This window comes from Amia ocellicauda, chromosome 15 (assembly GCF_036373705.1).
Source record: "Amia ocellicauda isolate fAmiCal2 chromosome 15, fAmiCal2.hap1, whole genome shotgun sequence".
NCBI classification, from domain to species: Eukaryota; Metazoa; Chordata; class Actinopteri; order Amiiformes; family Amiidae; genus Amia; species Amia ocellicauda.
In genome coordinates this window covers 24455056-24475856 of record NC_089864.1, presented here as the reverse complement: position 1 = coordinate 24475856, position 20801 = coordinate 24455056, and the positions used below count along the sequence as shown (strand labels likewise).

At 38.9% G+C, this 20801-nt stretch overlaps 1 protein-coding gene across 2 annotated transcripts in view; it reads right to left on the bottom strand.

Moving 5' to 3' along the window:
* Window positions 1-20801, bottom strand: part of LOC136771828 (peroxisome proliferator-activated receptor alpha) — a 47606-nt gene that overhangs the window by 12018 nt on the left and 14787 nt on the right. Inside the window, exons 2-6 of one of the 2 annotated variants that reach the window (XM_066724363.1) lie at window positions 16974-17219; window positions 13663-13820; window positions 7737-7875; window positions 4343-4542; window positions 1403-1850 (exon numbers count right to left, since the gene is read on the bottom strand). In XM_066724363.1, coding sequence (XP_066580460.1) covers window positions 1403-1850; window positions 4343-4542; window positions 7737-7875; window positions 13663-13820; window positions 16974-17181 — 1153 coding nt within the window. In that variant the 5' untranslated portion in view covers window positions 17182-17219. The remainder of the gene's footprint in view (window positions 1-1402; window positions 1851-4342; window positions 4543-7736; window positions 7876-13662; window positions 13821-16973; window positions 17220-20801) is intronic. The other variant, XM_066724364.1, reaches the window with a different exon arrangement.

The window sequence follows — 20801 nt, the reverse complement described above, 5'->3', positions numbered from 1 at the left end:
TGTCAAGTCTTCAGATGCACTGCAGTAGCAAGGAATGCTCCATCTACAATCCTTCTACGTCTACAGGGGTTACTGCTACATGTAACATTTATTTCAAGCCATCTTGAAATGTGAATGTGAAAAAGAACAGGAAGTTCCCTGGAGGGCATGTTTTTTGTTGCCTATTGGTTTCACAGAAATCCTTAAACAGTAACATGATTCTGTGTTGATATCACACGAGTGTTAAAGTTTAGAAAAAAGGCAGGAGAAAATCCTTGGAATGTCATGGTTTTACTTGTTTGGCCTTCTAAGGAGAAAATCTGAAGATTTGGAAATCTTTTGGGCTTTTGTTAGAAAAACAGTGTTTTACAGAAATCTCACTAAAAATGCCACAAAAAGAAAATGTAAGTGATTCTTTATATTGCAAGAACTGTGGACCAAAATGGAGAGACTGTGTTCTTATTTCACTAACCAATAATTAAAAGATTAAATATGTCTATATATTTTGTGATTTTTTTTTTGTGCAGAAAATTAATATGAGAGAAAATCTAGTAATCAGTTCTCAACAATATTATATATCCAGACAACCTTATAGCTTATCGATAAGAACTAAGAAAAATTAATGACAAATGTCATTACTTTATATAAGTAATAGACTTTTATTAATTCAGTTGTTGGATGCTGTATTTTTGGTACTCCCAAACTTGTATGGTTTCCAAACATACAAACACACAATTCCACTTCCATGTAAAGGACACACAAACCATAACCTAACGGGATTATAATGGAGGAAACTAAGAAAGGCTAATTTATGACTTATGTAGCACCTATTATACTAGCTAAGCGGTAGTTTAACAGTGACCAGGCTGCTGCTGTAAAAGAAAACGGGATGTTAATTAGGGGAAAACCAGACGGAATCCTCAATGACACACTGCAATTAAACATTAAGAGCAGGCCAAGATGGGGGGAATCAAAGGAGCCATTATTAAAAGGTATTCTTATTTTAGAACAATCTCTGCATGGTCAACAACTGCCTCAGCTATTTAGTATTAAGTACCCCATTTAGTGTGCAGGGGATTACTTGTGGGTGTACATTTGTACTTCAAAGTATTCACTTCCTTCATTGAAGATTGTACAATTCAGTGATTTATACTGTACAGTTCAGTTCAATCATTATTTAGGAGTGGCAATCGAAAGTTTACTAAACCTGGAATCTTTAAAAAACACTATTTATTCAACTAAATAATTCACCAGATAACATGTCTTCAACGCTTTGGACTAGGAAGGTATATATATTATATATATATATACAATTTTTGTTTTTGTTTAATGTTCCTCCTTCTCCTCACTTGGCCACCATTTAAGTAATGGTGACCGGTTCAACTTCTTTTTTCTGTATTTGATATTATAGAGCACCCCCTACCTCCACAACAGATGATAGCAGCTACAAAGAGGGCCAGGTCGCTGTCGTCCAGCTCCAGTGCGTTGAACTTCATGGCAAACTCGAACTTGGGCTCCATCATGTCGCTGAAGGGCTTGCGGAGGCTCTTGAGGAACTCGCGAGTAATGAAGCCGTTCCCGTAGGCCACCAGCAGGCCATCTTTATTCATGCTGGATGCCAACATGGCAAACATGGCCTCGTAGACCCCATACTTCAGCAGAGTGACCTGATCATTCAGGTCCAGGTTGGCGAAGCCAGGCACGGACTTGGCGAACTCCGTGAGCTCGGTCACAGTCTCCACGGAGGTACATTGACAACAGTGGAAAATGCGCACCTCCACTTCCTTGTTCTGGATGCCATTGCCCACCATCTTGGCCACTAGGGTCTTCTCTGCCAACTGCAGGGTGTCCATGTCATGAATTACAAAGGGCTGCATCCAGATTACAGTGGCAGTGGCCAGAAAGAAGAGAGAAAGTCTTTATGAGATAGAATAAGTCAAAAGAATCATGCTTTGCAAAGCTCCTTAAAGAGCAAGCATTCAGATTCACGAGTTTAATATTAATTTAGTTAAATGATTCTGTTTAAGCAACTACTCCACAGTTTGTGTGTAATGAACTCCTTGTAAATTATCCTGAATGCTTATCAAGTACATGTTGTTTCCAGCAGGTGGCGTTAATTACATTAAGCAGACAGATGTCACCTGTTAATGGACATATGATAATGCACCATTGTGTTTATTGCATGTATTACATTGCACAAACAACATGACATATGGTAGAAACAACGTCATCTTACAATTGCCTGTTAAAGGGTCAGGCAAAACACAGACTCACACTGAAGGGAAAAGGGGGAGATTTTTTTTTTTTAGTAAACATGTTATTCTGGAAAAAAAAATTGTTTAGAAGAAAAACAATGTTCTGTGGAGCTTTGAAATTGTTGTGCGCATCACATAGTCATTGAAGTATTAGTTACAAAGTTACAAACTTCAGTCACGGGGGCTTGTAGATTTTGTAGATTATATGTATGGTGATAGGGCTTTTCTATAGTGTTTTCTGTTAAATAAAGTAATTAAGGCCAGTTAAACAATAAGTTTAAAGGGTGGTCAGAGTAATCAGCCATAACTCAGCGGTTCAAAACCCATTCAGTCAGTTTTTTATTCCAACTGAACTCTTAACTGATCCCTTAATATAACTAAAGATTGTCTTATTTCGACCTTGCATGTTGTTTTCAGCTCCTTAAACAGGTGGAGAGTTGAGTACAACTAACAGAACAACAACGGAGCTGGACTAGATACCAGCAGACCACAGGGTTCTCCAGGACCACTGCCATGAACCCTATACCCAGCAGTACATTTAGACTGCCAATTTCCATCCGTGTAATTTTAGAATGACACATCAGTTAGTCAGCTGAACTCAGCCATTGGACTATTTATGATGTGGTGAACATGAGTTTCAAAACAGCCTGGAGGGGAGGAATAATGAAGCTACTGAAAATGGGAGTAATACCCACAGTTCTACAAATAAAACCATACCCTTTCACATTGGACATGTAGGAGAGAGGATCCTAATGTAGAGTTTTGTTGAAAGAAGGGAAATGGTGGAATTCTCAGCACAGATCCTACAATACTGTATGTCATGCACTGTAATGTGAACCTCAAAGGAATTTCAATTGACATCATAAACAATACAAGATGACTTTCATTAAAACCTTTTAGTTTAAATCGAAAATACATATTAATTAATTTATTTAATCACTTTGATATACCTACTTGCACACCCAGACAGTACCTCTTTCTGTTTCAATGAAGACCACTTACATACATATGTTTAGATTACAAGATTTACCTATTTATTTTCTAAAATACCTAATTGCACACCCAGATAATGCACAACCAATTAATAAAAAACCAAGTAATTATTCACATTCATACACTAGGGTATAAAACCATATGCAGGTGTGAGTATTTAAGATACCTAACTGGAAATAAACACTTTTAATTACTGTGAAGCACAGCTGCGTTATTAATTAAAATACACAAAATGGATTCCTACCAAGAGCATTGCCAGGCTTATCTTCGTGCATCTGTTTAAACATGTCTGCAGGGTAGACACTGCTCAGGCAACATCAAATCAATTAACAAAAGACACTCATAAAACACAAGGATTTTCTGCATCTATGTGTTTAAGTAAATTCTACGACAGTCTTGCGTACTGATGCAAAGCTGGCACGGGTAGGGATAAATACATAGATATCTCTATAGCACCAGAGAGGGCTTCACTTCTCCTGCATGGTATACAAGAAGTATGTATCAGAAAAGATCATTTTTCATGTTAAACTGAAAAATAAAGTACACCTAGTAAGTCAGCTTGGATAATGACATCTGGTACATAAATAATATTAATATTAATAACACATAGCTCCCGAACCCAAAGAAACTGATCGCTATGTGACTTAGTGAAAATGTAACAGCCATCTTAGTGCATTGTAGAACGGACTAACAAGGGCGTGTACGGAGGATGTACTGCCTGTCTTATCAGTTCATCTTGTTCACTTATTCCTGCCAAAACTTTCAACAATATTCGGAGCCTGCGTGAGCTCTACGCAGGTTAAAAGAAGAGGAGGAAACTCTCAAGGAGATTCGACTGCGCCGTTTCAGTTTAATATACAACACAGTTTGGTGTTATAAGATTACTGTACATCTGTACTCGGATTGGAATCTGCAGGGATGTTTGCCAAAAGTTCACATGTTGGCAGTACTGGGCAGGATTTGAAAAAGAAAAAAAAAAAAAAAAAAAAATGTATGGTGGAGAAAGGCACCCACTAAATGATTGACCACCTCTTTATATTATTAAGTGAATGTAAGACAAGTGGTGGTTTGCTCAAGCACTGATACAGCACTGAAACAGATTTAAACACACTTACCGGTGTGCTGGCTTTGCCTGTCAGAATGACTCGTGCTTTCGACTTATTCATATTGAAGTTTTTCAGGTAGGCCTCGTAGATCTGCTTGGCGAGGGTCTTCTGGTCTGCCAGCTGGGGGTTCTCCACCTCCCGATCCACTGTCAGGATCTCCGCCTTCAGCTTCATCTTCTCCGACTGTGGCATCCGACCAAACCGGATCGCTGCACGGACAGTGACACAGATTGAGATGAGACTCCTTGATGGCAGTGTTGCCCAACCAGTGTGTCATGACAGACTGGTGTGTCATTAGTCATGAACAGGTGTGCCATGGAATGAACGAATCAACAAATAAGGAATACATTAATTATATTCTTGTCAGGAATAAAAAAGCTCAGATTTGTCATGCAGATTTAGGCTGGATTAAATCAAAACTTTGACCGACCTGCTAATAGAAAACTACAAACCTGTATATTATAGCGGTTACATTTCTGATTAGAAGAAAGTGTCATCTTACTAAAAATGAAGCCACAACTGAGTACAGTTCTCTAGTTTTCTATTAGCGGGTGGGTCAAACTTTTGATTTAATCCTAGTCAAAATTTTGTTTTAATGTTTACAATGGGGTAGATGTGGCGCACTACATTTTGAGACAAATTTAGTGCTGCCTTCTCGGCAGCCATCGTCCCATCACTAACTTTGTAAAAGAGGCTTCGATCTCAATGCGTTAATCTGAAAATGGTAAATTCATCCCTAATTACCTAGTAATTTCTTAGGTTTTTGAGTCAGTTGTTTGTATTGTCTCTAACCATTATTACCAAACGCCACTCATTGGCAAATCACAACTCCATCAAAAAATGTATTTCAGCCTTTATATTCTTTCTTTGATAGTTTGATCATTCAATATCTGATGTTTGAAACAACTGTTTACAACTGATTGTGTGATGCACACTGACACACACACACACATATGTAAAGACGGGACCACAGAGCCCTCAGCAGAGTTCCCAGGTTTTTCTGTTTGAATGCGGGTTATTGAACTAGGTGGCTGTATCCAGGAGCATAACAATGCCTTTGTTTGTTTGTTTTCTTAAGGGATTAGTATAGTATTGGCAAAAACAAATCCTCTTTGTTATGCACTGACAGCATGGCAAGGTTTTGACTATGTTGTAAGACCCACAAATATGACCAAGGTCAATATTTGAGCACAAATAGACAGATCTGAATATTACAATATTACAACAAGCCAACTGTGGCCTGAACACAAAGCCTGATCACAAATCCACCGTCTTACTTATATCATACATTCACAATTAAGCCGTTCTAGGATGTGGAAGTCCCAGCAAATTGGATAAAAATAGATTAAACCAGAAATATGAGCCATTTTACCAAAATATTTTAGATTTTAGATCTATTTGTAAAATTTAAATCGAGAGACCTCTGCATTGTGTATTGTGCTGGGATTTTTGGAGTGTGTAAACATAACCTTGAAACGTGAGTATTTCCTCAAGCATGAAGCAAAAGATACCACAAAGAGGCCCCTGAATTCTACTAAACCAGGGGGGCAACAAGTATCACCGAATGTCAAGAGTGTGAACAGATGTCTGGGATTTACCCTTCCCTTTGGTGTGAGTGTTTCATTCCACATAAACCTCCAGATAAGCCTCCCTTTAATAACTTTCAACACATTGTTATGCTCTTGTGTACAAATAAGGGTTCCTGCAACTTGCAACAGCAGACATGCAAATGTGTTGCCGTTTTTTATGAGCATCTCAAAAAGGAAATACAGTAGGTCCGCTTTACTTCCTGCAACTCAGTTGTGAATATGTGTTGCTGTGTTATCAACACACCACACAGCCTCTCAGACACTCACAAACTATCTTTCAAAGCTTGTACACTATGGTATCAAAATAACAGGTGATGTAATATAAAGATATCGTTCTTTGACTGTTATCTGAATGCATACTATTCCTATATGTCCTCCATGCTGTAACAAAATACATATTTGTTTAAATAGATGTAATTAAATAAAAAATGAATAAAAATATTTGCTAGCTGGAAATTTACATGACTTTTTTGTAACCTTGACATCCATTCATGAAGTTAGATAGCTTACAAAAGTTGTTTTAAATAAAATAGCCAAAAGGAAGAATTCTTTCTAACCAAGTTGCACATTTGCTGAAGAAAAAGTATAGATAACATGATAACTATAATAAGTCAAGGTGTAGATTTATCCTGCCAGTCCAAACTTTTAGGAGTGTAATCCTATATTGCCTACATTTAGGAGGAAACGCAAACCTATTCAATTCTTCCACATAACCTGGATTAGGCCTTGTGATTGAGTAACACCTTCAAGACAATTGTGTTTTCTTTGCCCCTGGAATTCTGGTTTAGCTGTACATGCAAGACTATACTGTACTGACTTTGTTTGAGTTTTTCTCTGTGCAAACTATCTTCCTCCACTTCTTCTAGACCATAATAATCCCTTGTTTTCTAGGAAGTTGTGTAAACTGAGAGAGTGCTGCTGGTGAGGGAGTCTAAGGGAGGTCTTTGAGTTCACTTGCTGTTTGTTAAATGACCTTCGCGCCTGCACTCTGTCACCTGATTAATACAAATGCAGGGGACATTCTCCAAACGACCTCATGGTACACAATAATGCTTATATAAATACAACAGATGACATGGTCACAAACCCAGTGCCCTAGCTATTTCAGTGGCTGTTTAAAGTCCCACACATCCCCTTTGACCGTAGAGTTAAAGCCATAATAATTTCTAAACCACAGAAGTTATACTATGTACAAGCAGGTCTATGCAACTGTTCGAGCCTTCAGATGATCGTGGAATATTTCCCCGGATTTGTTATTTATTTAATGTATTTTTTAATTTACACAACTTGTTCAACTAGTAATACCTCCTACATTAAAATAGTTTTTCCTCTTTTTCACACCAAAATCTTTACAGACATACAAACAAAAGGTTAATGTGATCAGATACACATAAGCTGGTTCTGGATGTATCTGTCTGTGCTTTGTATGTAAATCAGCTTTACACATTAAGGAAGAAATAGGAAGAAACTAAACTGAAATAAAAGCTGACACTGTTATTGTTAGTAACTTCCAATACCTGCAGAATGTGCTGCTCATGCATCTTCAGACACCAGACAGAATAAATGTGAACTACATTAAAAATAAGTAATTAACTGTACCCATTTTCTAAAGACATGCATCAACTCCAAAACAGCTCAAATTATATATAAAGTTATTTGTGATGAATGTTAAAAATGTCCTTCTAAGAGTTGTCTCTCTGTGCCAGGTACATTTGACATTCACAACATTAGAAAAGGCTGTGTGAAAAGAAAAAGCACGGACACAAATTCCCAAACCCAGTGTTTAAAACCTGTGGCAATACCTCCGCACTTACCATTATGAGACATCCCGACTGACAGGCACTTTTGGAATCTGCAGTATTGGCACTTGTTGCGGTTCTTCTTCTGGATTTTACAGTTGCGTTCACATTTATCGTATTCCAGTTTCAGGCGGATGGTTCTTCTGAAAAAGCCCTGAGGGAAGAATTATTGTTAAAACAGTGTCACAAATATATATGACAGACAAAAACAATTAACAAAATAAAATAATGTACATGCCGCAAAGAAAGTGTATGCTTGCGATTATCTACAAATGGCAGGTTCTTGCTTCAAATACAGGTTTGCCCATCCTAGCAACATTATGCTTATAGAAAACACACAGTTGTTAATATTTGAAGATCCAAAAAGTCTGACTACAAAGTATTGATCACCTATTTACACACTGGCAAATACGAACCACATTAGAAAGTTATGAGGGCTGATTCCATTAAACAAACAGATCATGCACTGCAATGAAGAGGAAATGAGTTAAATTTGTAACTTGTAACTTGTGTCACTGCACAGTGTGCAGAGGTGAATCAATGCATGTGGAATGTGGGTCCCCACCCAGTGGAAACAGAGGCTATTGAAGAGCTCCCTGCAGGACCCTGCTTCTTCAGGGTGAGCGCTGCTTGAAAAAGTGACCTGCCCTACTCTCCACTTCACATGATATGTACAGTGAGGGAAAAAAGTATTTGATTCCCTGCTGATTTTGTACGTTTGCCCACTGACAAAGAAATGATCAGTGTATAATTTTAATGGTAGGTGTATTTTAACAGTAAGAGACAGAATAACAACAAAAACGCATTTCAAAAAAGTTATAAATTGATTTGCATGTTAATGAGGGAAATAAGTATTTGACGCTTCGACTTAGTACTTGGTGGCAAAACCCTTGTTGGCAATCACAGAGGTCAGACGTTTCTTGTAGTTGGCCACCAGGTTTGCACACATCTCAGGAGGGATTTTGTCCCACTCCTCTTTGCAGATCCTCTCCAAGTCATTAAGGTTTCGAGGCTGACGTTTGGCAACTCGAACCTTCAGCTCCCTCCACAGATTTTCTATGGGATTAAGGTCTGGAGACTGGCTAGGCCACTCCAGGACCTTAATGTGCTTCTTCTTGAGCCACTCCTTTGTTGCCTTGGCTGTGTGTTTTGGGTCATTGTCATGCTGGAATACCCATCCACGACCCATTTTCAATGCCCTGGCTGAGGGAAGGAGGTTCTCACCCAAGATTTGACGGTACATGGCCCCATCCATCGTCCCTTTGATGCGGTGCAGTTGTCCTGTCCCCTTAGCAGAAAAACACCCCCAAAGCATAATGTTTCCACCTCCATGTTTGATGGTGGGGATGGTGTTCTTGGGGTCATTCCTCCTCGTCCAAACACGGCGAGTTGAGTTGATGCCAAAGAGCTCGATTTTGGTCTCATCTGACCACAACACTTTCACCCAGTTCTCCTCTGAATCATTCAGATGTTCATTGGCAAACTTCAGACGGGCCTGTACATGTGCTTTCTTGAGCAGGGGGACCTTGTGGGTGCTGCAGGATTTCAGTCCTTCACAGCGTAGTGTGTTACCAATTGTTTTCTTGGTGACTATGGTCCCAGCTGCCTTGAGATCATTAACAAGATCCTCCCGTGTAGTTCTGGGCTGATTCCTCACCGTTCTCATGATCATTGAAACTCCACAAGGTGAGATCTTGCATGAAGCCCCAGACCGAGGGAGACTGACAGTTATTTTGTGTTTCTTTTATTTGCGAATAATCGCACCAACTGTTGTCACCTTCTCACCAAGCTGCTTGGCGATGGTCTTATAGCCCATTCCAGCCTTGTGTAGGTCTACAATCTTGTCCCTGACATCCTTGGACAGCTCTTTGGTCTTGGCCATGGTGGAGAGTTTGGAATCTGATTGATTGATTGCTTCTGTGGACAGGTGTCTTTTATACAGGTAACGAGCTGAGATTAGGAGCACTCCCTTTAAGAGAGTGCTCCTAATTTCAGCTCGTTACCTGTATAAAAGACAGCTGGGAGCCAGAAATCTTGCTGATTGATAGGGGATCAAATACTTATTTCACTCATTAACATGCAAATCAATTTATAACTTTTTTTGAAATGTGTTTTTCTTGATTTTTTTGTTGTTATTCTGTCTCTCACTGTTAAAATACACCTACCATTAAAATTATAGACTGATCATTTCTTTGTCAGTGGGCAAACGTACAAAATCAGCAGGGGATCAAATACTTTTTTCCCCATCACTGTACATAAAGGCATTCTGAGACTAAACAATTACGTGTATCGATATATAATCAAACTGAAGGGATGTCAGTGCACCACAAAAACCTTGCAGTGCTTCTCAGCAGAAGGTACCATCAAAAATAAACTAATTGTCTCAATTAGGAACCAACCAAATTTCATTCAACCCTTATTTCCTTATGGTTTAGGAATGTAGAAAAACTTAGTCACACACTCCGCAATGTTTCAATGGTCCATGCTACCCATATGTGGGTGGTGTGCACCATTCAACATTTCCATGCACATATATACACACTATCCAGATGCAAAGTTGTGCTCAGTTTCAACTTATTTAGCCACACAATTAATTGAATCAATTAATACTAGCTTAATAAAACCTAAATTATTATTAGAATAAGTACCCCTTATCAGACAATAACTAATACATTAGTTAACATGAACAAACCAGTAACTAATGCACCAACAAGTCATGAAAAGTAATTTGGTAATGGTAACTAATGAATTAACTGCATGAATTCATGTATCGGTTTGTCTTCAGATCTTAATATTCGGAGGCAGTCACTAATGTGAACAAATGACTAATTCATCATCAAATGGTTATTATTATATACAATTATTATTATTATTATTGTTATTGTTGTGTTCTGTAGGTTTATGTAGCTTTCTATTGGCACATTTATTCCTTCTCCCAGGGTCCAGGTGTCATGTTTCCAGCAGAAAACAGTGCAGCACCTTCTCTCGTGAGATTGGGGTGCGTTATTTATACCAGTATAGTTAAATAAATTAAATATAAATTAAAACAATGCCTGATAAGCATTTGCAAACCATTGTTTTGGAATGGACAGTTTCCACTTTTTTCAAGATTTTCCTTTATGTTAACAAAGGTATTTAATGTTTTTTCATAAGATCATTACATTCGTCATGGAAAATCTGGTGACTATTTTGACAACTCTTAGGGTTAACAAACATTTTAATACGTCATCCTTGAAACGAGTAATGTTTATTCATGTTAACGAAGTCATTTGTTAGAATAGACACCTGCATTTTCTTGCCAAATCAACTTTTAATTGCACTTCACGTTAAGATTAAATCTGAAGGCTACTGTTTGTGTGTATGTATATATCATTCACAACTACAATAATTGTACTGAATTGAATTCACAAAATTTCCCCAAATATTAATTTATTTTGTCTCCAGTTACATGCTGACTCGACGTATTCCTCTTTACATTGGCTCTGAAAACCATTTCAACATCCATCTTTGCAAACAGGCTGGCGTTTGTTATGTCTTACGCTATTCATTTTAGACATCAGTGTAACATTTTAAATAAACAACGGCGGTTGACTCATCCTAACTGGGGAAAGTGTGACGAACAAAAATAACCGCAATATCATTCAGAAATGTTTCCATTATTACGAAAGAAAAGCAAGCTTATAAGCAAGAAAGTGAGCAGCTAAATCCAACCCTCCTATTGTTGCCATATGCTTCATTGCAGATCTTGGAACATGCAGCCCAATCTGATTTACAGTTTTAGTCTCAGTGTGAAGCAAGGTTGAAATAAGGACAGACAAATTCCAAAGGAGAGTTCAGTCACTACAATTGGAGACGACCCCTCTGACAGGGTCATGTGGGGGCAGCTGAGACATGGAGCGCTCTTGTGAATGGGCACACAGTGCACAGACCATGTGACTGAAAAGCTGCACGACACAGAGTGTGAATGTTGTGGATGTGAAACATGGGAAGGTCAGTTCTGGTCATTAACTGCAATTAGGGTTGGTTTTGTTGCCGTTTTCTTTCCCTTTGGCACAGACCAGGCTACACTGTTTCAATTGCCATATGAACAAGAAGAAGATTAACCCAATATCCCTCCCCTGAACTATCTATATTGTACTTAAAATCAGAACAACTTTGGTGCAAATTATTACTGCCCAAGCCTACCAATTTTAAATCACTGGGAAACCCTGTTACTCCATCTGCAATGATTGTTTTGGGGAAGGACCTGCAGTACATATGGTAATATTTTGGACAACAGTGAATCGCCAGCATTGATGGACTGTTATGGTAAAGGCCCATACATCTACCAACAGAATGGTTCATGACACCAAACAGAGTAGTTCAAGGAGAAAAATCCCATAGAATACGTGTGGGGTGAACTGCAGTGGCAAGACGCCAGCCGCTACTCTTGTCTGTGAGGCTTCACTGTGCTGCTTTTACAGAAGCAGGACAGCGAGGCGATCAGGTCAGGTATGCCATGATTTGGCCTGGCCTGCACTCGGTCACCGAAACACTGTAGGGAACACAGTGTTGAAATGAAGAATGCTGACATTAAGTACAGCCATGTGACTGTAATACTCAGACAAGAGTCCAAGCCAAGCACAGTGCCCTGCCAGGGAGACATTAGCACTGAAGCAGGTCAAAGCAAAACAACAATAAAATGAAGACCGTCACTGGAAAAAATATGAATCGTGCTCAAATTTCATAATGGGCAAGTCTTTTCATTTCCCAGAAGTGATTAAGAAATAAGCATTGCAACTTGGTCCCAAAAAAACAGGCCTTGCAAAGGACAGTGGGAGGACAAAAAAAAAAAAAAGGCGGCCAATGACAGGAACACAGTGCACATCTGAACACAACTAATAAGTGTCCATCTTATGTTAAACACAATGTTTGCCATTTTCATTAAATTTATCTGGCTTCTACACTTCACTACTACATGTAACAATCTTTTATTCAGATACAATAATCAAGTGGGCATTTTTTTTTGTATGTTAGGAAGCAGTATCAGTACAACAATTGTACAGCTGTTATTTTTCATACAATTCTGAAACTAGCAAATTGAATTGACAAACAAGTAGAATAAATAGACTTGGGATGGGCTGGATACCTGTATTTTCAGCTAACTGTGTTAAGCTGTAACATATGGTGCCTTGGAAAATAATTCAGACCCTCTCAGTTTTCACATTTTGTTGCTTTAAAGCTTGCAGTCATTACACTATAAAGTGTGCATGAATGTGTTATAAACACAACGCACTCCACACATTCAAAGGAAAAACAAAAAGAAAGAAGTAAATAGATAGTTAATATGAAATAAATCTGAAACGTCATGATTCCATACATATTCAAACCTAAATTAATTCAGCTGAACAAAATGACCTTAACAAGCCACAAACATAATTGAATGACCTCTGTTTTTGTGCAGTAATAGCGTTTCTCATGATTTCAGAATAAAATCCCCTGCTCCTGAGAGGTTCCTTGGTCAGATAATGCATTTCAAAGAAAGACTCAACCATGAACACCAAGGAGATTGCAAAGCACGTTGGGGATAAAGTAAGTGAAAAGCACAGATCAGGAAAACTGTGAGGCCTGGTTCACAGATTCGTTTCATTTCACAATACTCACACACTACATATCTCACTATGGTGTCGTAATGGATATTAAAATTAGTACATTTTGGTACATATTTTCTCTTTGTACATGTGACAAAGCTTACTATGTGAATTGCCCCGACAGAAACGCAAATTATATTTTTACTTTGCGACTGGCTTTTCGTAATACATCTGTGCCTCCATGTTTGTGGTTGTCCTGTAGATGTATTTTAAATTACTGTGTATCAGACCTTCCTCCACTAAACCAGGTGTATGTTTCACTCCATCACATTTCAAGGCTCTGTGGTCCGTGTTCACAGCAGGCCCCTCACCTTGCAGCCCTCACAGGCATGGACTCCGTAGTGGTACCCCGAGGCACGGTCCCCACACACTCGACATTCCAGGTTGAGGGCGCCAGAGGAGAGCTCATCTTGGCCGGGCACGACCCCAAACACCCCCGAGGAAGGGCTGGAGGCTGGGGTCAGGGCATCTGCACAGCAGGGAGACGCAGGCCAACACAGTCAGTCCGCCAGCACAGAACAAGTGTCATCTGGATTTTTAAAACACCCAAATTGCTCTATACAGAAGTAACGATAGCGGAATGGCATACAATTTCAAAAGCCCTCGAGTCAAGCAAAGCAGACCACACATTTCTTCACAGGTATATGTATCTCTCCCCCGAGATTAGTGGCTAGTATGCAGACAACTCATTTACAGAACTGGGACAAAGAAGTTCTGTCCACCATTCGACTGTATCCAAAGATGCACACAGCAGGTTTCTAGATCAGCCCTCCATCGACTAATACAACACAATCGATAAATCAGTTATTTTATCCAAATGAAAGGTGTTGGTTCTGATGTTGTCTGGAATGTTCAGTAGGAAAAAAAAAAAAAAACTGAATTACAGAAGCAGTTAAGTTTTTCCTGTCTAAAATTAATGTAAGATTGGATGCCTTTAGTCCAAACTGAGGGGCAGAGATATACAAGTTTAAAAGCCCAATAATTTCAGGGTCTTGGTAGTGCAGAACATAAACTACCTTTTAGAAATTCATGTCGTTTTGTTGGATGTAAAGTTTGGTTAAGGTTGATTTTGATTGAATCAATTTTTAACACTTTTTCATATGCTTCATCATATCGCAGTCTATGTCTAGGAAAGCTGATAGGGGGCAGTGCACTCCCTGGTAGAAATCTTGACAGGATACTATAGAATCCTGGGCATAAAATTGTTCAGGAATACTATTTTATACCCATCATAAATTCATAGGATCTTTATCAGGAATCTGAATATCCTAGGTACTCTCAGGAGCCCACAAAAATGATTTCCAATTTCCAGATTACTTATGATATTTATCACATCATCTGTTATCTCTTGGGGATACATAAATTAAGACATTTAATCATGCTGATTGCTCTTGATAACTGAGGGAAAAGATCAGCCAACACCATCATCATTAGGTACACAAACGATTCTGCTCTGTATCTGTGAACAACGTTACTCTTTTATCGTCTGGTTTTCCTCACCGTAGTAAACTGGCATCCAAGAAACCTCTGATCACCTGGCCAAAACTGGAAAACTAGTACATACATAACATGTGTAATCTAATTGAATTTGATGTACTTGGCATGTTTATCTATTTCTTTTCAAGTCTATTTACCACTTTTACAATTGTATCAGTCTTTCTTTAATGCTGTATTATTGGAAACGTTCACTAATGAAAATGTGGGTTATCAGCTAGTTTATCTTTTGGTAGCCATTTGGACTACCACACATAGTAGTGATCTGTCCACCAATAAAAGAAAGCATGGGGGGGAAAAGAACAAGAAAACATATTTGTTATATTAAAATGCACAAGACTAATTGTGTGCCTTTTCTGAGAGGTTTATTTTCTGAAAATGACCACTCCAAAGTAGAAGAACATTGCAATTTATTAAGGAGGAACAGTGATCTAATAAAATGTAATTTTGGTGGCTGCATTTAATTGAATAAATCAAAGTTTGTGCATTTTTATTCTTTAAAATAGAGTGTGGACTCTGTTTTGTTCAATGACTAGTTTGTTTTTTCCTTCAAGTAACAAGTTTAGCATGTTCCACACACACTTCTCCTTGAAATACCACAGGATCTTGTGCAACACTCCAGCTCAGTCACATCCGGTTTAAATCCTATAAGATTCTACAGGTCCAAATCAAATGTTCCTGGCTGAAATATTGGGCAGGTTCCTGTTTAGGATCCTGAAGGACTCTGCATTAGGATTTTGTACAATATATTGTCAGAATCCTTCAGGATCTTAAGCTGGATCCTGCCCAACATTTCTACCAGGGCTGCAGCCAGGAAGTGCAGGGAAGGGAAAAATAACTCCATCCCATATAAACTCTTCTTTAAAAACAGGACATTCAAGTTTAAAGTGTGTTGATTTTTAAATATTTAATATATATTATAAATAGGTTAGGAAACAGTGTATTTAACCGAGGGATTCACTATGTCAGCTACGCAGAGTCCTAAATGCTCCTCATTTAACATAAATAAATATAGCAGCTAAAAATAGCAGAGTAACCGTTACGCCTCCAGACATTGTTTAGACTTGTAAAATGTCAAAAACTGCATACCAGCCCTGACGAGTGTATTGTCTCACTTATATTACATGGGGATATTCCCTACTCAATCTGAAGGGTGAAATATAAACAAACACACACACACACACACACAAACAAATAAAACATACAGAATATAGCAACCACCAAACCCATCAATTCCAGGCCTAGCTTCCAGTCACTCAAAGATGCTTTCCAGGACATTTTCATTCTATTCTTAGAAGTTTTTCCATGACATTTCATTGCCTCTTAATCACAACTTTCTGATGCAGTTTCTGTGACAGGAAACAGCTGCAATCCAAGACTGTATAATTCAGCCACACAGAGAGTCAAAGAGAAGCTCCACACAGGATTAACCCCTCTAAAGCGCTGCCAGTGGCTCCTAAATGACTCTGTGTGCTTTCTAAACTGAGGAATAGATTTTCTACTCTCTTGACCCAGTAAAACAGACCATTTGGGGTTTCCTTCATTTAACAATTATTTACCCAGTTAGTCACTGGAGATTAAAATTCGACAAAGCCTGAAAGACCAACAATCAAGGTTAGACAATATCACCATAAAATAGGGCTGGTATAATCTACCATAGGCTCTTAGGGCATCTGGGTCTATGTTACAAAAAGTGGTGTGAGAAAACACTTTTTAAAAAGAACTGGTTTAGACGGGTGTCAATTAAATGTCCTATATGTATTTAATTATATTCTCAGTTTGGCTATTTAAGAATTGTACATTTTACTGTATTTTCACAGCTGATAGCTTAAAATATATTGTTGGCTAAAGAAACGGTATCCACAGAAGATTTTGAAGCCTAAACAAAAGGGTGACATTCATTCAATGAATCATGTAGGCCTAATTGCACCAATTATGTAACAGACAGCTGTTTTTGGAACAAAATCCAGATCACACTGTTCCCCAATAGGGACTGAGTTGGACACTCTCGGCCAACATGCATCTTGAAAAATATAAATGAAACCAGAAATTGTATCATACAGTGTGGTTAAATTCCTGTTTATAATCAAAATTCACTGTATTGTTGGAGTGGAATTGGGCTCGTTACCTAGAACAGTGGAGCCTTCTGAGCCAGAGCCATTGCCTGAAGACTGGTACTCCGGGACATCGAAGGAGCTCAGAGCTTCTTCTTCGATGGACTGAGAGATGTCTTGAAGGTCTTCCATGCTCTGTATGATGTCCCCACACAGTGGACTGTCCAGGATGGGGTCCTCCAGGGGGGAGGGAGGGCTGTACTGGCTCTGCATGTCTACCATGATGGTGGACAAAGCCACTCATGGGATCACGCATCAGACTGCGGAGAGAAAACAAAGTCAACAACAAGGTCTGGCTCTCATCCTCAAGTGCCTGTAGAGCAGCAGGCCAATGACCTTTGACAGCATCAGAAGCTTATACAACTATAAACACATATAAACTTCCTGACAAAGTAAAAACCCATTGTGTCATGCATTTTTGTTTTGCTTTCTATTTGAGATGCGCCCTGGACTCAGTATACGAGCAGCATCCTGTCATACTTGAGTTTCTGGAACAAATTTTTGTTCTCCGATGTATCACGTAAACACAGTTTTCAACACATACGCAGAACAGGTGTTCGTTGTACCCTCTTTAATTAGAACAAAAAGACACTAGAATGGGTGGGTCAAACAGATTTATTTTACTCAGACCCCCTCACTCACATTCACACAAGCACAATAAATGTTTTTCCCGAAATACAACTAGTAAACCATGTGTATTTATATGCACTATTGATTTTAAAATTCTACAAAACTACTTAAAAGTGTGTGCAACAGAAGATACATTCTTCTCGACATAGATTGATCGTAGTGTTGCTGCTTATTGCTCAACCTACTTATTTCAAAGGGCATATCTAAGAAACAAACATCTTTCACTCCATTGTCCATCTTGTGACCTTTCAGTAGGGTTAAGGTCAAGTGACTGGTGAGACTAATACGTTAATTTTATAAACCTCTTGTTCTTTTAGGTTTAGTATGATGTCTGACTAAGTTTAAGCTCCTTTCCATGAAGATAAATCAACTATTCACCCACAGGTCGCTATGGTGAATTACACTGTTCAGTGTACAATAGTTAGGCATTCACATTGGTACACTTCAGAATATACTATAATGTAGCCACTGCCTGACAGACAATGTCCTGACTGGGAGACCTGAGATCTCTGATGCCTCCCACCTATTGCCTGACCATATCCACATTTCAAGGGCCATTAATGCCATGCTGTACAGTAACCAATCAGAAGACAGTGTGAGGCCCCACTTGTCTGCCAGGCGTATAATTATGCTTATGTCACAGCTGAAGGCAGACACTTAATCCTGCATGAACTCAGCCACCCCATACCAGAGGACAGGAATGCAGGGCTAGAGTGGCAGGCTCCCAGTGAGGGTGGAAGAATGAGACTGCGGTAACCAGATAGAAGATGGCGGACTACACTGTGAGTAAAAGCAGGCCTGGGGATCCATGAAACAGGATCACAACCCAGCTGGGGCGGTGACGTTCAAGAGAGGTGGATGGCACATGGCATTTGGTTCAGCCAGTCCTGTGAAGATCTGACCAAACCTGATATGGTAGCAGCCAAGCTTCTGAAAATGTGAAGGACTCTCACTATGCTTCCCAGTTGCACACCAGCAGTACAGCCTGCAAGGGTACCAGAGGAAACATCGCGTATGAGCTTAGTACGGGATTTTGGTGTAGCGGGTTTGTCACTCTGCTGGTAAGGCTGTGTAGAAGGTCGTGTGCCCGAGAGACTGTGGTTGGAATCCAAGCACGCTTCAACAGCACATGCTACTCAACGAACATACTTGTCGTCTCGTCACTGATTCGAAGGGAGAGTGACTAGAGCCATTGCTTGTTGTATCAAGTTTCAAATATTTGTTTTAGAACAGCATACTAAGACACTTAACCAACAAAATAAATGTCTCACTGGAGAAGAAGACGTGTGACAAAAACATCTGAAAATGTTCCACACCAAGCTTTTGCAGTTAGCATTCTCAAATTGAAATGGAGTATAGTGGAGTGAGGTACGGTACATAGCCTACAGGTAGAGACTGTAACTAATTGCTATCACTCAGCCATCCAAAAAACACAAGTACAGTAGTCGATAAGCAAGCTTTGAGCCAACTACATTTCACAACAGACAAATCTAGTGGATTAATGGATGTGTTTTTAGATGGCCCTCACTTGGTCTGCTGCCGGACAATAATCTAGGCTACTTCTTTAAGAACATGGAACCAGATATTAAACAAGTTCAACACTAAGATTGAAAACTGAACTTCAAAATCTACAAATCTACAGCCACTAAACAAATGTTATTTTTTTTCACAATAGATCTTTGATAAAAATCCTTGCATGTGTAACATGTAACTCAAACAACCCTGAGTTAATAGGTCTTGACTACCACACACAGACACAGATGCAGATACAAAGAAAACAAACATACCTCTGTTAGTTTTCCAGTATTTAAACACAAACAACAAGTAAAAGGAGAGCAAAGGGTGAATGATGAGAGGAGCCAGTTGTGGGGCTATAGGGCAGTAATGTACACAGTAGAAAAAACAGAGAAGTGGGTTCATCCAAACCACCAGGGTCTGTGCTCTAGAGGTCACACTCTCCTCTGTGATAAAAAGGAAGCGTATCTCTCCTGAACATGCAAATCTAAATCCCCAACTCCCCAAGGTCACTGACAGGGCACGCTGGAGGCCCTTTGAAGCTATAAAGATTTACAGAGTGTATTCCGTAGGTAAAGCCACAAATGTTGTCATGACAAGAACTGAAACTGCCTTAATTTCAGTGATTACTGGCAAAAAAAATAAAAAATCTTTCCAGGATGTAGAAAAAATGCACAGATAAGGGGGTGTTGACTTCTCTATGAGTGAACTGTGAATGCAAAATTAGAAATGAAAAAAACACATACATGCACACACATCACCAAAACAAATTCAGCTAGTTATAGTAGAATAGTTATCAATCAAGAACACCAGCAGACCGGTTTAACCTGACCACATGTTTTATTGTGGAATGATTTACTAAATGGATACTACAAGCAGAAATAAATATTAAACGGCTATAAACAAGTATTCTAATGAATGAAAAGACAAAATCTTGGACATTCCAATACTCCAATCACACACTACCACTTGAATTAGCTGACAAATCTGAAGCGTCTCTGGAAGGCAGGAATAGGCAGAACATCAACCGACCACATCTTCTCTGTAACCATTCAAATGTTATAGCCAATTAAAATTCAAGTCATATGAATTTGTCTCCAGTGCAAGTTTCAATATAGGCTTAGGAGCTTTCCAAGGGCCCAAAACACTCACATTAAGCATTTGAAGACAATTCACCACAACATACATTTTGTAATTCCATTTTAGGTCAACCCCTATAGTATGTTTTGTATAGTGAATGCTTAAATGCACCTGGTGAGAGCTGAAAAGATTATTAGACATGCGGTTTAGGCAGACACTAAGGTTTGCCAAGGACTGACACAGTTGTGTAAATATTCTGCCCTCGTAACTTTTGTTGTAAAGTGTATTTAGACTCAAAGGTTTACAGTGAAACAGGTTTATAACAAAAACAACAACAGCAACAACAGACAAATCAGTGGCATTCAAAGGCTTACACAAACCCTGTCTTACCCTCATCTTCATATATTTCAGTGTGATCAGAATCTTGTTTTCTGCTCAGTGCTGTATTCAGAGAGGGTTACATTTGCATGCAAAAAGCCTGCATATCTGTTTTCTTGTTGTTTTCTCAGGGTGTTGCAGCTTTCAGATGCCTCTGCTGTGAGTTGTAATAAAGTGCAAATGCATGTTTTTTTAATCAACTTATCAAAGGTGTAATGAGATTTTTTTTTTATAATTTT